The 15,223-nt window shown below is 40.5% G+C and overlaps 1 protein-coding gene across 2 annotated transcripts in view; it reads left to right on the forward strand.

The window, feature by feature from the left end:
• Window positions 1-14,594, forward strand: part of LOC137258116 (uncharacterized) — a 115,615-nt gene extending 101,021 nt beyond the window's left edge. For both annotated transcript variants that reach the window (XM_067795677.1, XM_067795678.1), the window contains 3 exons: window positions 5,110-5,484; window positions 9,136-9,352; window positions 10,434-14,594. In XM_067795677.1, the coding sequence (XP_067651778.1) occupies window positions 5,110-5,484; window positions 9,136-9,352; window positions 10,434-10,618 (777 nt within the window). In that variant the 3' untranslated portion in view covers window positions 10,619-14,594. The remainder of the gene's footprint in view (window positions 1-5,109; window positions 5,485-9,135; window positions 9,353-10,433) is intronic.
• The last annotated feature ends 629 nt before the right edge of the window (window positions 14,595-15,223 follow it).

Raw genomic sequence — 15,223 nt, forward strand, 5'->3', positions numbered from 1 at the left:
ACACCACCACCACACCACCCTGCATCCGCCGGTGAGATGATGGTGCGTTTGGTTTAACGGCACTTTCCCGACATGTCAGCCTAATAACTCTGAACATTGAACAACAGTGCAGTAGGCAACTAGCAACTCAGTGACTTGGACAGTGCTTTTGATATTGGAACAACCTTGTTCACAATAGTACATATCCTTCGCGCGTCCTGGTTCGAAAATATTAACATGTGACGAAATGGATGGGGTCGTCAACGCACCCCACTACAACGATCGATGTTTGCTATTTCGATCTCTGATTTGTATGATGCAGAACGATCCCACTAGTAAGTCTATGTTCAAGTATTGGAGTTAGATCATGTTAGCGCTACGATCGTTTCGTGGAACGGGACCCGTGAAGGTCCCGGGGTAGAATAGGCCTTCAGCAACCCATGCTTGCCATAAAAGGTGACTATGCTTGTCGTAAGAGGCGACTAACGGGATCGGGTGGTCAGACTAGCTGACTTGGTTGACACATGTCATCGGTTCCCCATTGCGCAGATCGATGCTCATGTTATTGATCACTGGATTGTCTGGTCCAGACTCGATTATTCACAGACCGTCGCCATATAGCTGGAATATTGCTAAGTGCGACGTAAAACTAAACTCACTCACTCACTCACTCGTGGAACGGGACCCAGGTGATCAGACTAGCTGACTGGTTGACACATGTCATCGTATACCAATAGCATAGATATATTCTCCCGCCGTGATATTGCTGGGAATATTGCTAAAAGCGGCATAACGCCATATTCCACTTGACTGTCAGTCTGGTCCAAACCCGATCGTTTACAGACCGCAGCCATATGACTGGAATATTGCTGAGTGTGGTGTTAAACTACAAATAAAACTTCATTTATCTGCAAATAGGTTTAAGTGACAGGCGTAAAGTGCTTTTGCGAACACCTGGTGTCATCACTAATTTTTCAGCAGTCATTACTATATCATTTTCCATTAGTCATAAATACTTTTTATTGCTATCGACACACATGTAACTGTCATCTCTCCACAAGCTGCCATTCATTTCATATTACACATATGGACCTGAGATGAACATTTCAATTTATATTTTCTGCAATGACTGACAAATATTTGAAATATCCACTCATCAAAAACGTATTTGCTGACGTCACAGTCAAAGACGTGCGTATTTCGTCCTTCACCATCCAGCACTGCTATCTCAGAAATGACACTCAATGCCCGAGGCATGACGTCACAATACCTGACATGCACTCTCACCAACAGCGAGTTACGGGGTTAATATCCTGATGACGCAGGCAGGGAAAGGAAGTGGATGGGGATGAAGGGAGAGGGGGGATGGAGGTTGGGGTTGGGGGGTGGAAATTATTACCTAGCTTTGATAAGAAGTGTTCTTTATGGGGTTTTTTTATGGAAACAACAGAAATCAATTTCATGATGTTGCTTCAAGAAAGGCCTGGCGAAAGGGGACCTCATCGTTCATGGTTATTGCATCAAGTTTCAGTTTGACGTGCCCGGTTGATCTCTCACCCTACGTCTTTATCAAGAGCAGTAATTACACGTGCTTCAACAAAAAACGTGACTTTTTTTTCAGATCAGTAGAAAACAGGACGGAAAGAGTGACAGGAAGTGTTGCCACGTTTTCGTGTTAGAGTTAAGATATAAAGTTAACTATCTATTAAAACTGTCAAAGAAAGATCGTTTCCACGACGCCAGAGACAACTAAATCTCTGATGTAAATAAAATAAATGTTTTTGTCATGAAAAGACAAATGGAATATTGTGATGAAGTTTGATATGATTTTGCAGTGATAACACTGAAATGAGCAATCTGGCTTCATACACTTAAAGTCATCAATTTGAAGTATGAAAAAGACGAGATTGCTTCTTCCACTGAGTCAGTGGACACAGATCGAATGTCAACAGTGTAAGATGTTTTGTCCAGAAGATTCATTTGGCAAATGAGGTTTTTTTCCCCATAGTGAAACATAATGAACTGTATATTTTATTTTATTTTGACACAAGATCACAGCAATAAGACAAGTGATCAACATCATGAACATCGCTGCAATAATTTGCAAAGCGGCGTAAAACATATATTCAACTTTGGTTGTATTCGTACATGTGGTGACTTCAAGTATAACTCTAATATTGTGCAAAACGGCTTAAAACCATATTCAACCACTTCACAGTTTGTTTTTTCACCCACGTACGGTGCATGACGTGCATCAACTGAATACCGCACAATGCGGTGGACCCAAAGGACTCGCTATATGAAATCCTCGCTCCCACTGGTGAGTCAGGCCATCATCAAGTTTTGCATCATGTCCAACAGATGAGAACTGTATGGGCGATAATAATGAACGATCTTTTTGAGATCAGAAATGTCAGAAAAAGTTCCCTATTTCCTTTATCATTTATTATTCATTTTCTCTTTTTAACATATTCGATCGATATATTAATCAGAGTTTAGATAGGTCAGTGATATATTTGTTTGTGTCGTTTTTTGGGTTTTTTTGGCCTGGGGGATATGTCAAGTAAATAGTTCCTCAGATATTTAAAGCATCCCACTCACTCACTCACTCGAGTGTGTGTCGAAAGTATTTGTCATTTGTGAAAATCGTTAATGGTGTCACATTCCTTTGTCCTCCCTTATTCATTATTCATGCTTTTCGTTTTTTGATATTCGATCGATATATTTATGAGATTTTAATTGGTCCATTGATAGTTTACTAATGTCCTTTGGGATCTTTAATGGAATATCGAGGAAATAGACAATATAAACAATCTCACTTACTGTTTCACCCACCCATTCACTCATTCATTAACTCACCCATCCTCTCACTAACCCGTTCTCTCACTTACTCAACCACACAGTCACTCACTCATTCAAGCACTGCAATCAACAATGTCACAAATGATGAATATCACTGGGCACTGGAAAGGGTAATATACCAAACGAAAACTCATATCCGTTTAGAAGAAGCATTATATCCAAAAATACATCATACCCGACCACAATATGTAAACGATATTCCACACATACGACATACCATCAATATGTCGCGTCGCAATGACATACGATACCCAGCACGCAATGTCACCAGTCGACTGGGATATAACCTTCCGTTAATCTAAGTCTCGACACGAAATTAATGGTAAAACAGGCGAGACTGATATCCATCCCCGTGACAAAGCCACGTCTTCACGGACAGCAGCATCCTATTCTAATTATCCTTAATAGTATCTTGATTACTTTCCTTCGTGTACGTCAGTACATTGCTCGAATGATAGATTGTATATAACTAGAAGCTAGACGATAATTATTCTTTGCATATATCCAAGATAAATAAAAGGTCAACAAAGACAAAATTTACCATCATTCCCCGAAACAGATTCCATTTGGAGAGAAACACTTTAAATTAGATGAAGGTACCGATCGTTATTGACACCAGATGTTCCTGTAAATGTTAAGCACGTTCTGTTCTTTCAGATACACCTGTAATACACCATTACAATGTGTGTGCGTGCGTGTGTCTGCGTGCGTGTGTGTGTATGTGTGCATACGTTGCGCGTGTGTATTCAGCTTCATATTGTTTGCCCACTGTGAGTAATATTCTAGTTCCATTCTATATTCATGTCATCGTTCTTCTTTCAACCAGTAGAGTAGTCGTGCTGACAAAGTTCTAATTCCAAGATTCTTTGGAAAATTTATTCAAAGACAATACATAAAGGCTGAATCACATTTAAGAATCCCCAGAAGAAAAGCCCATGCAACTCAAGACAAAACAAGATGACTTGACTCCCGTTTGATCCCTTTAATGGGAAACGCCATGATGACGCATGTAAATACTGCCATATTACCTGACGATAATAGCATTTTAGATCTTAAACAACAGGTTATCGTGATAACAACAAATTATCAAGGGGAAGCCCCTCCTCAGGGCACGCAAATAAGCCAAGACATCAAGCGGGTGAACTGTTCGATCATCCTACGTTGTCAACTAAATTACACAGCATTGCACAAAGCCTCAGCATTCTTCAGTAGATTTGGCAGGGATTTTGGCACGAGCCTTAATTTGTGCTACCAGGGCAAATGCTCAACACTGTGGCAATCGCAAGTTAATAGAGGTTGTGTGTTAAGGTGGGGTCGAATCTAACCCAGAAAGGATGTTACAGTGCAACATCGGAGGTCATTGCGTTAGGTTATATGTCCAAGCTAAAATGAGCATGGCATGTGTACTGTTTAGCCGAGCCGTCAACATATGATGTGCTGTGGAAGGGTGAAACGTCTTGCGATGTGTTCCTACTTATTAACTCGAACTCGTTTAACTCGATGTCTTGGTAAAGTTCGTGGTTAGAATGGAAGTTAAGTTCATGGCCTTCAGCAATAGATGCAAACGTGACGAGTGTTATCGAGTGTCACGTCTTTTTCAGATGGTGCATCCCTTTATCCTAACTCTAGATTGTCTGGTACAGATTCAATTATATGCTGAGTCGTTATATAGTTGGAATATTGCTAAATGTGGTTTCTAACAAGAAAGAATCTGTTAACCAGTTATCCAGTACGTTTCGTAGTCGTCCGAAGAGTTCGTCTCTGGATTATGGTCTAATGGCGGCCTCTGCTTGTCTCGGGCTACGGATTACTAGATACATTTGTGATTGAATTTGACTTGCTAACAGGCAATATTTGGGCGTTTGTTTCCTATCGAAGCCGTAAAATAGTATTGCCTTCGGTATTTTTCTTTTATCTATAATCTATGCTCCTAACCAACGAAAGTATAAAAGATATATGTATAAACATTTGAAACCAGATAACCAGCAACGAGTGTCTTCTGAAACAGATCCCATGGGTTGTAAATAGCATAAGTAGAACTCACGCTTTGAAACCCTTAATCTCCCATACTTTCGTATACAAATATAGATTTAGTTAATATTAAATTATTCAAAAGACACGTTTCACATAAATAATTAGTATATTTCTTTAAAAAAGAAATTTAACGACTGTCAGTTCGGTCGAATATCAGCACGTTTGGTAAATTATATCGTCACCACTGAAATGGAAAGCACAACCCTGTTTTACCGTTGCATTCTCTTTTTTCAGTTTACCCGCGAGCATACAAAAGAAATAGAATACATCCCAGGGAGAAAACTGGTCATCGTTTGTGATGGAGCTAACGGCCAAGCAGTACGTACGATGGGACTTAGCGACGAGTTCGTACAACATACGTGTAAGGCGTACGCTGCGGTGGCTGCCGTTGAACGCCCGGAACAACATAATGTCCCTATGCCGGAGAGACGGGTCCATAACCTGCATTTTGACTTGACAGCCTATGGAACAGATACAAGCGAATGTGATGGACTAACGGGATTCTCTTTGAAAATATTTGGCAGTTCCAAGTCCCGTTATATGACGCTTATAGTTCCCAAGTGCGAATCTCCATTAGTGAAAACATTACGTGTTGTGCTAGATAGATCGGTGAGTAGATAATCATACCTTTATTATCACTTCATTATCTTGTCATGCTGTTGTCGTTGTAGTTATCACCTTTGCTTTAATTTCTATAATTACAGTCACCACCAACGTTATCGTTACGACCGCCTCGGTGGTGTAGTGGTTAGTGCGTCCGCCCTGAGACGGGGAAGGTCGCGGGTTCGACTGCCGACCCCGTCATACCAAGAGATGTCAAAACGTGTTGGTCCTTGGCTGGTGCTCGGCATTAATGGGTACAGCAAGGACTGGTCTGCTCGGAGTCAGTATAATGTGTCTAACGGGGTATTCATCCTTAAATGCGGCAATGCTTAAATGCGACAGTGCTTAAATTTCATTGAACTGGCACAACAAAACCATCTGAAGTCAGGCTAGTACATGCATATGCAGTCATACGTACACACTAGTGCACGTCGTCATATGATCGAAACATTAAGGTAAACCCCATGTCACCTCACGTTGACCGTTATCATTATTATCGCCGGCATAATTATCGTTAAAGAGATCATTGTCATCATTCATCACCAGGGGCGGTGGAGTACCCAAGTGCCAATAAGCATTTCATGTAGTAGTGAACGAAAATGTAATCATCTCACATCGGGAACGGTGGGGTAGTCTGGTGGTTAAAGCGTTCGCTAGTCACCCTAAACCCCCGGTTTCTATTCCACACACGATTACATTGTATTACCCCGTCATGGTCAGTTTAAGTAAACGTAGTCTAAGCATTATTCGTTACACCCCTCTACTGAGTGTAACAAACCCTGGTAGGGGGTGGCTTCAGGTAACCTTTTGAGATTGATCAATCAGAACACAGCTTATCAAATCGCAAAAGTGGACACTCGCATATACCTTTTGAACTTTTACCTCGAAAAGGTTTGAACCCGAACGAATCCGAATGCTATTTTCCCTGCGATCGCTTCCGGGTGATACACATGGAGCGCGCCACAACACTGTCAACAACGACTTTAGGACTAGACCCACGATCGTTGTGCCAGTCGAACGCTGTACCTCCAGACAAAACCTTAACGGCAACGGTATGAAAAGTCCGTTTCGAGTATTTATCGAAACTTAATCCACACGTAAGGGCAAAATAGAAATTAGTAGTATGAGAATGGATTGCTGAAAGTAAGTCTTGATACCAGGAGTTCGCGAAGGGGGTAAGCTCGTCGGTCTCTACCGGTAGCACCGCCAGTCATAGCCACACGGATTAAATGTGTAAGCAATAGTGATGAAACCCATGCAAGGGCCATAATATAGCATTCTTCGTGAGGTTGACAAGTTGACAAGTCTCTGAACATCTAACACAGCCATTCAACGCCTGAAACGACTTAACCAAGTCATTCATTGAATGACCTAGTTTGGAAAGTCTGGTTTTGTAATTCGGTGACCTTTGCGTTCAACCACATGCTGTTCATCCTCGACCATCTCCAGGGTGCTATAGTGGAGATTTAAAGTAACGTATAACCTCGAGATTGTCGAGGATCATGCTGTTCAGTACCTAAGTAATTGTTAAATAACCCTACTGACTTCGGGCGAGACACATCGTCTCGAAGAAACATATATAGAAGTTGCATGACAAGCAGCGAGAATTAGGACATTAGGACCGAAAAGTTGTAATTTCCTTCATGATCCAAGCCCTACGTGCTCAAAGACTTGACAATGTCCTTCACGGGGTAACTTCCGTTTTTTCTGTCCAATATCCGGTAGAAAGTGCATCTCAGCATAGTTCAACATTTTCTTCTAATCTTGAACTAATGTATGGTTTCAAAGTTATTACAAAATGGAATTTGAGGTTTCCCTGGGGCAATGCATTCTCCATCATATACAATATGGTTTCCCAATGCAATTGAAACATGCTTTGTGGCCTCGATAGCAAAGATTTTGGAGAAATATAGGGGTACGCTTAGGTTAATTAACTCTTTGAAGCTGGTTATACAAAGGCGGATTGGGAGGTGTCCTTTTGAAGGGGTATTACATTTTGGTTGGTGCCCTATTATAACTGAAAACCGAGTCATCGATTTTTGCATTGCATGTGTAAATCAGGTTGCGTAAAGTGGCCAGTTTTTTTCTTTGAACGCAGTGAAGGCAGTTGAGTGCCCGCTCTTCTGAGAATTAGGCAGGAATGCAATAGATTTTGTTCACATTTTGATCCAATTGACATATCCGAGAATGCAGCCATGTCCTTTAAAGTCGTTGAGAAATATTTGAACTCGAGCTACCATAGATCTCTCACGACATTGGCCTGTCCACTTTACGACAAGACCATATATCCCACAATGCAATTTGAGACTTTGAAGTCGTGGAGAAATGTACGGATTGGGTAGAACTGCCATAGATCATTCGCGACATTAGTCAGGCTACTTTACGACAAGACTCAAATCCAACTGTGCATTTTCGGCACATAAATGTCACAGCGACATCTATGTATGAGATGCATGAATAGAGCAGATGTGAACACCAGGAGTATAATGGACGTGTGTGAATTATTACACTTCATTCCGCTTCCTCCTAGTCCCCCAGACATAAATGTTTCTTTTGAAAATACTGGAATTGCATACCACTAACGGAAGAGGAACGTACTTCAGAAGGTTTCAGACATTTGCTTGAATACGTCTGGTTTGGCTTGTCTTTTCTTGCAGACATTAATACAGTAAGTAGCATTCAGGGACTCGTAAAGATACCGGAGTCAGATAACGTTATATGTAGTCAGTCACATTATTATTCGGAGATGGGATTTCGGATAATGAAACCACGTAGAATAAATTTTTCTTCAGTTCCATTTCAGTGAGTTGGGTTTTACGCCGCTTTTACTAATATTCAATCAATATTACGGCTGGGGGTCCCAGAATTTGGGTTTTAGACCCGGGTCTTCGGCGTGACAAACGAACGCTTTAACCACAGAGCTATCCAACCTGTATTACCCTTATGGCAGAAGTTGAGCTAGGTGTAACGCCGTATGGAAGACTGTTCTGTAAATAAGAAACGAAATCCCGAAGTAATGCGTGCCATTGGTTAACGCTGGTGAAACCCATCAGCACGGGTATGGTTCTGACAGACATGGAGCGATCCGGGAATCAAAGTTAACCCTCAATCCTGGCAAGCCTAAGGGAGGCAATTATGCTGTACAGCGAATCGCGGCAACACAAGCAACTGGTACAACAGCGGAATACGGTGACGAGGATCATTGAAGGCAGACAAAGTCTGGCTACCTGATCACTGTATTATATATTATACCATATCATATGAGCTGTCACAATGCCAGAAGCTTAAGACACCAATTCAATCAAAAACGTCTTTTAAGTTGACCACCATGACAGACAAACTGACTTATACAGGACCGTGTACGGGTACCGATCTGTGCTATTTCGAGATTCGCGGGCCTTATAGTGTAGACCCGCCCACTGAGGTACCAGACTACAAATCAGCATCGATATGTGACTTGTTCTACTCACTTCGAGCAGACCAAACCTAATTTTACTCCATTTTCCCAAACGCCAGGCAGGGTAACAACAACGATCTTTAAAGGCCTTTTGTTTTGGGAACATCCGATCGAGCTACCGACGTTCTATCTCCTAGCAAACGCTACACGCTAGACCACAGAGGTTATTCATAACGTTATCTTATTTGATTTTTTTCCAGATGATGAGAAATATCTTCATGAAATGTTTCAACACCTACAAGAGTAATTCTGAACATTCGTTGAGTGACTCGTTCGCTCTAAAATTAATGAAATTCAGCCCCCGACTGTTTGAGATCAAGCTGTCGCAGAGGCTGGAAACGGTGGCGTATTTTGAAGACTCTGACACGTTTGTTGTCGCCGAGGGAGACGCCGCAAGGTGCTACAATTTCCACACAGGTAACACTTTCATTTATTTAGGAATAAGATGCGTTGGGGTTGTGTAGTGATTATATCGTCCGCTCGTCACGTTGAAAACCCGGGTTCGATTCCCATTGTGAAGTCCATTTCTGGTCTTACCAACCGTGATATTGCAGGAATGTTTCTAAACTTTGTATTTGGGAAACCTGTATTTATTGTACCATTCAGTCTTAAGATAGATTTAATGACCCTATATTTTTGTAAATAATGCTTGTAAGACAACCATATTCCATGAACATTATCCGGAACACAAAGGCCACACATTCACCAACGTCGTATATTTGTCATCGTAAATAAACTCCAGGTCTCTTAAACGTATGTGAAACTGCAAGATATTAAGTCGTTAAGCGTGGTGTTTTGCTAACAGACTCTCACGAATGTTCTAATGTCTTGTTTCCATGCCAACGAGATGGACTAAAACATGTTTTTACGCTTCCATTTATGACATAATGGTAATTGTGTTGGAATATGTCTTCATCTTCAATACTGAGCAGATGATTTGACGTTTCTTTTTCTTAACACGAAAGTACGTAAATCAAGTTCTCCCTGTGTCGCCGTTTCTCATTTAGCCGTTGTGGCATTTGTAATATTGCATAATGTTTTGTCATAAACCATACTTCAAGATTTTAGAAAAATGAAGATGGATAGAAAGGTTACACGATTTCAAAACTGAACCTCTATATTCCATTTTGGGATCCTTTCACACAGAAAACGTAGAGTTTATTCCCTTTACCTAGAGCTCCAGGCAGAGTAACAAAAAGTGCCATATTTTAAAATATGACGCGGAAGTGATGGAAGCATTGAGTCTCTGTACGTTTTAATACGCGTTATCCACTATGCTTAAAATGTAGGCTGTGATGTAACGTAAGTGCCTATGTGAAGGTGTAGTACTCTGACGATGGGATGAACGTTTAAGGTTTTATTCATCTGTAACGACACATTTGGAGGTGCATCAGTTACACTTCCTGTTGCAATGTTGTGAGGTTGTGTATCATTTTGGGTTTGAGTTTGGGCGTCATATTGTAAAGTTTCGTAACACCGCTTTTCTACTGTTTTGTAGGTTTAGATGTCAACATAGGAATTAAAGGCATTATGACGTTACCAAACTTTCTCTCGATGGTTCCAACGGCCATGACGGAGCACTCAATCATGAAGGCAATGATGTACAAGTCCAGACAGGCAGACCAAGTGTGCAAAGACTTTGTGAAGAATGGTTTGAGAGACTATATGTTCAGCAAACATTGACCCTGAGGAGGAAACATGATGATGATTCCGAAAGTTACAAAGTTCAGTGTCAGCTTCAACAGCCTTGGGTAACATTGGAGAATGGAATGGTTGATTCTGATATCGATATAAGAAGATGTGATGAGGTTTAGGAATGAGAACGACGAGAAGACATCACGACAACCCCTGTGTGTCTCTGCAAAGCCATCACAGTTGTTTGTGGTCATCACAGAGTCCACGATACCGTCAATTTCTCAGAGTAAGCTCATGACCAACGCCTCAAGGTCATGACCAACGCCTCAAGGTCGTGGACACTTCGGCACAACCTCACATTGTCGATACACCAAGACGCCCTCTGTGCCATCTAGTAAGGTCATGACTGGCTTTGAATCTCTTCCTATGAATCCTATGACACAACGTAAAGACGGTGTCCTCCACTAAGGTCAAAACTGACGTTTGATCTGTCAAATATCTCGCTTTTTGAAATCTATGGCAACACCACAGGTTTTCTGTGTCTAAAGTTCAAGCTTAAACTGTTTCTGCTCACAGTGTACACGATCAATGATGGTATAGCTCATGTATTTCATTGCAAAGTCTCGGAATGACTGTCCCTTGTGTTGTTATTTGGCACTTGCATAATCAGCAAACTTCGATCAAAGGCGCAATGTCCTCATACCACCCATTGTGCCAGGAAACCCAGATGGCAAACAGGAAATGACGTCCAAAGGAATTATGCAAATTCAGAAAGTATTGGGCATCGACCATACAGTGATCGCATTTTTGGAATGATTAGGATACCTGCATCTTTGTATTTAAACTCAGCGCAAACTGTCTTTTCCGAACTCGGACTAATCCAGATCTTTGTCAATAACGGATGACATTCTATATACTTCAGCCACTTCGTTTTGTCCACTTTGTGTAGGATACCTCAACTCATACACCCGAGTCATCAAGCACTGACTCGTATTGCTACTATGACGTCCAAGCACCAATGACGCATCTGTGTGGTCTAGTGGAACATGCCCCTTGTACATTTAGCTACAAAACCACGCCGAAGACCAATGTTCGAATCCCCACATGAGGACAGTGTGTGGAGCCCATGTCTGGTATCCCCTGCTGTGATATTGGAATATTGCCCAAAACTTCACTCACTCTCTCACTCCCTGTCCCTGTGGTATACCCTGTAACGTAATTCCACCGAGAGTCGAGAGTCAAAAGGAAGTGTACCAAGTCTCTTTCTTATATAATTGTAAATTGTATGAATTTCTCTTGTCAAATCTGATTTTGTGTACTCATCCAATACTCAATGATGTCGCAGTGTGTAGAAACGATTTTATGGCTAGTCAATTTGGGGTAAAAATAATTTGATTCAGTGACGATTGGAATAAGAAATGAACTTGCAAATACTTGTCCCCTCATGTTGTAAATTTGTGCGTAAAATCCGAATCTATGTACTGTTTAAGATAAGATGTGTATGATGTGACTTATTTTTTTAATTTTAATTCTTTACGGTTTGAATCAAATAATCTAATAATGACCCCTAATGGAAATATTCATTTAGTGCTGACTAAGCATGAAATAATGTTGCCAACTAAAGATCAATAGATCAAATAAATTGTTGTCCGGTATCTCTGTACCAAATATGCAACTCTTTGTCTGTTTAATTTTTTTAGCTCAAACATAGTAAAGACAGTAAAATTTAATATCTAAAAATAATATTTATTAATATTTTGAAATGAAATATTATTAAGAAATCCTTTCAAATTCTAAAAGCAAAATCTGAGGTAAGAAAATGAAATGGTAATTGAATACAGTAGATATGTGAAACACAATCTGCTACAAATGTTCAATAGCAATCTGAGCATAAATGTTCAACCTGCGGTCAGCTGGTATCGATCATGATGTCACGTTTGACAGAGTGTACACAACTTCAAGCGAACAAGTCTTTTTTATCCTTTATTTTAGAACGACAGATGTCAGTGTCCTGATTTCTGAAACATTTCAGACCGAAATTTTCATCAATTTCTGTCGCAACATTGAAAAAGAACACATTGCTGTAATCAGTTAGACGGAAAGCAGTATCGGGAAAGAAGACATGAAAAAAGAAATAAACACATTAACTGTAGTCTGTACAGGAAGAACGCGACCATGTACCCATGTCATCTGACAGTTGAGCGGAAGAAAGGGGGAATTACCTGGCAATTGTGTGTCTGTGTTTGACGTGGAGCCGTTACTCAATGGGGCTCGTGTCGCGTTACGCTCCCCACAAAACAACGGGAATATACATTCGTCACCTCTCGGCTTCTTCCGTAATGTGCTAGACACAAATGATGCCGGTGCATCATCATGATTCGGGAATTTCCGTAAACTGCCAGAAGCTCGTCCGAGAATTACATGAACGGTCAGGAAAGAGAGAAAGGCATCTGTAGCCACTCGTCTATTACGTTAAACTACAAGAAAAACATCCCGGAATGACTCGAGTGCATATAGACAAACGTTATGGATAACTTCTTTATTGCATGACTGTGACTGCATGGCAGGAGTACAAGAATCTGTGTGGAAACATGGTATTAACGAAATAAACACGCTGGTATCCATAAAGTTTCTATTATACTTCCCAACCTCTAAAATCAAATTAAGACACGAGTGGTAACCAAAAAAAGGGCTCAATACACTAAGAGGTCTCCTTTTACGTTCTTTTTTTTTAAAAGATTATTGTCATGCGAGAACATCTCATATGCTGTTCTTAATGTAAAAGAAGTGTTCCAGTTGTCGTGAAATACTTCTGATCAAACGTTTGATCAGCTTTACAACGTTCAAGGCTTACTGAGGTATCGAAATGTTTTAGTCGACATATTGTGAGTGCAGTAGGGTAGCCTAGTGGTTCCCCGTCTCGCCAAAGACCCAGGTTCGATTCCCCACATAGGTACAAAGTGTCAAGCCCATTTTTTGTGTCCTCTGCCGTGATATTGCTGGAGAACTGACAAAGGCGGCGTAAACTTCACTTACATATTATGGACATATCATATCTATCAAATGTGACCGAAGTGACAAATTCCATAATCCGACTATACAATACAATATCATGTGAAGAATTGTCTTGCCTCTGCTTGTGTTTATGACCGATGTCACCGGTGGAACGGGATAAGCTCATTATTTCGCGAACATCCAGTACCATCACATTTATTTTGGTGCCTGATATAGTTGGATTCGGTCAGAAATAACTCACTGTCATAAATGATTGTATCGTTCTTATTACAAGCAATTATATATTATGAACGAATCTACTACGCACCGTCAGTCGTTGCAGTCCGTTAGGCGATATAAAGAAAACAATGTGATATTTTCGTATTTGTCATGGATGCAAAATCCAGCGATGTATTTTTCATGGATGTTTGTGAAGAAGGTCACATGCCTGCGTATGTGTGTTTGTGCAACAGCATGTTTCTTTATTGATTACTATCATGTAATATATGAACTTCAATTGCATCAGCTGCATACTCTTGGATATTGTATGTAAAATTTCTGTTTTATTTCAAAGAAACATTTGTACTGTGAATGATTTTTAAGAATACTCTCCTTGTCCCCTTAGAGTAACATTTTTTCCAACAAAGTAGTGATTGATAGACAGACAGAGTAACAGGAACGATGACGACATACATACATAGACAGAGTAACAGGAACGGTGACTATATGCATATATATTTTTCAGAAAGAGAGCAACGAATATTAACTAGTGATGGAAAGAAGATAGATTAATTAGAGTTCTTGGTTTTAAGATACGTTCATGGTAATATACGTCTGGATGTGAGAGAGAACCGTTGCTTCGACATGTTTGTAACGGTAAACAGACCTTCGTATTCTGTCACCAGAGCGAGAGAGAGTTGTGTATGCAAGTAATTAAAGCAATGTTGCACATTTTGTATGAACATTCCCGTTGTTTTGTTCAGTTTATCTATGTCAGTATAGTTAATAAATACCAATTCTCTGAAGAAAAGAGTTATTTTGTTACTTTTTGTCAGTTTTCACATGTCAAAGGTCATGATCACCCTGGCATAGGCGTCCCAAAAAAGACAAAAACAAACAAACAACTCGTTTATCGGGTACCCAAATCATCAGGACTTGGGGCGGACATTGTGCATGTTAAAGATCTTTCAGATGTATGACCCTGGTACGAATACTTCAGTGTGAACCAGACAATCCAGTGATTAACAACATGGTCATCGATGTAGGCAGAGGGTACCCGCACTCGTGTATCAACCAAACATGATGTTGTCTCTAATGACAAGCATCGGTTCCTGAAAGCCAATGAAAATCGCTATTTTCAAGGAGGTACAAGCATGGGTTGCTGAAGAAATACATGCTTGTTCAAGTAGGTTAGACGGAACAGATACTCTGAAACACGTTCGTGAAAGATGAATTGTTTGGGCTGTTAGGACTGACCTCTTCACGTGAATAACACCGTATTGATGTCCTACAAAGTTGTGATGTAAGAGAATATTTTCCGGGTTTGAAGACTTGAAGACTCCACCCTTTCTATAAAACATCAAAACTGGAAATGTGGTGTACCATGACATGTCCCAAGATCGCAATTTGTCTAAAGAAGGCAGAACAAGCTCGTTGTTG

The sequence above is a fragment of the Haliotis asinina genome, chromosome 12 (genome assembly GCF_037392515.1).
Source record: "Haliotis asinina isolate JCU_RB_2024 chromosome 12, JCU_Hal_asi_v2, whole genome shotgun sequence".
Classification (NCBI taxonomy): domain Eukaryota; kingdom Metazoa; phylum Mollusca; class Gastropoda; order Lepetellida; family Haliotidae; genus Haliotis; species Haliotis asinina.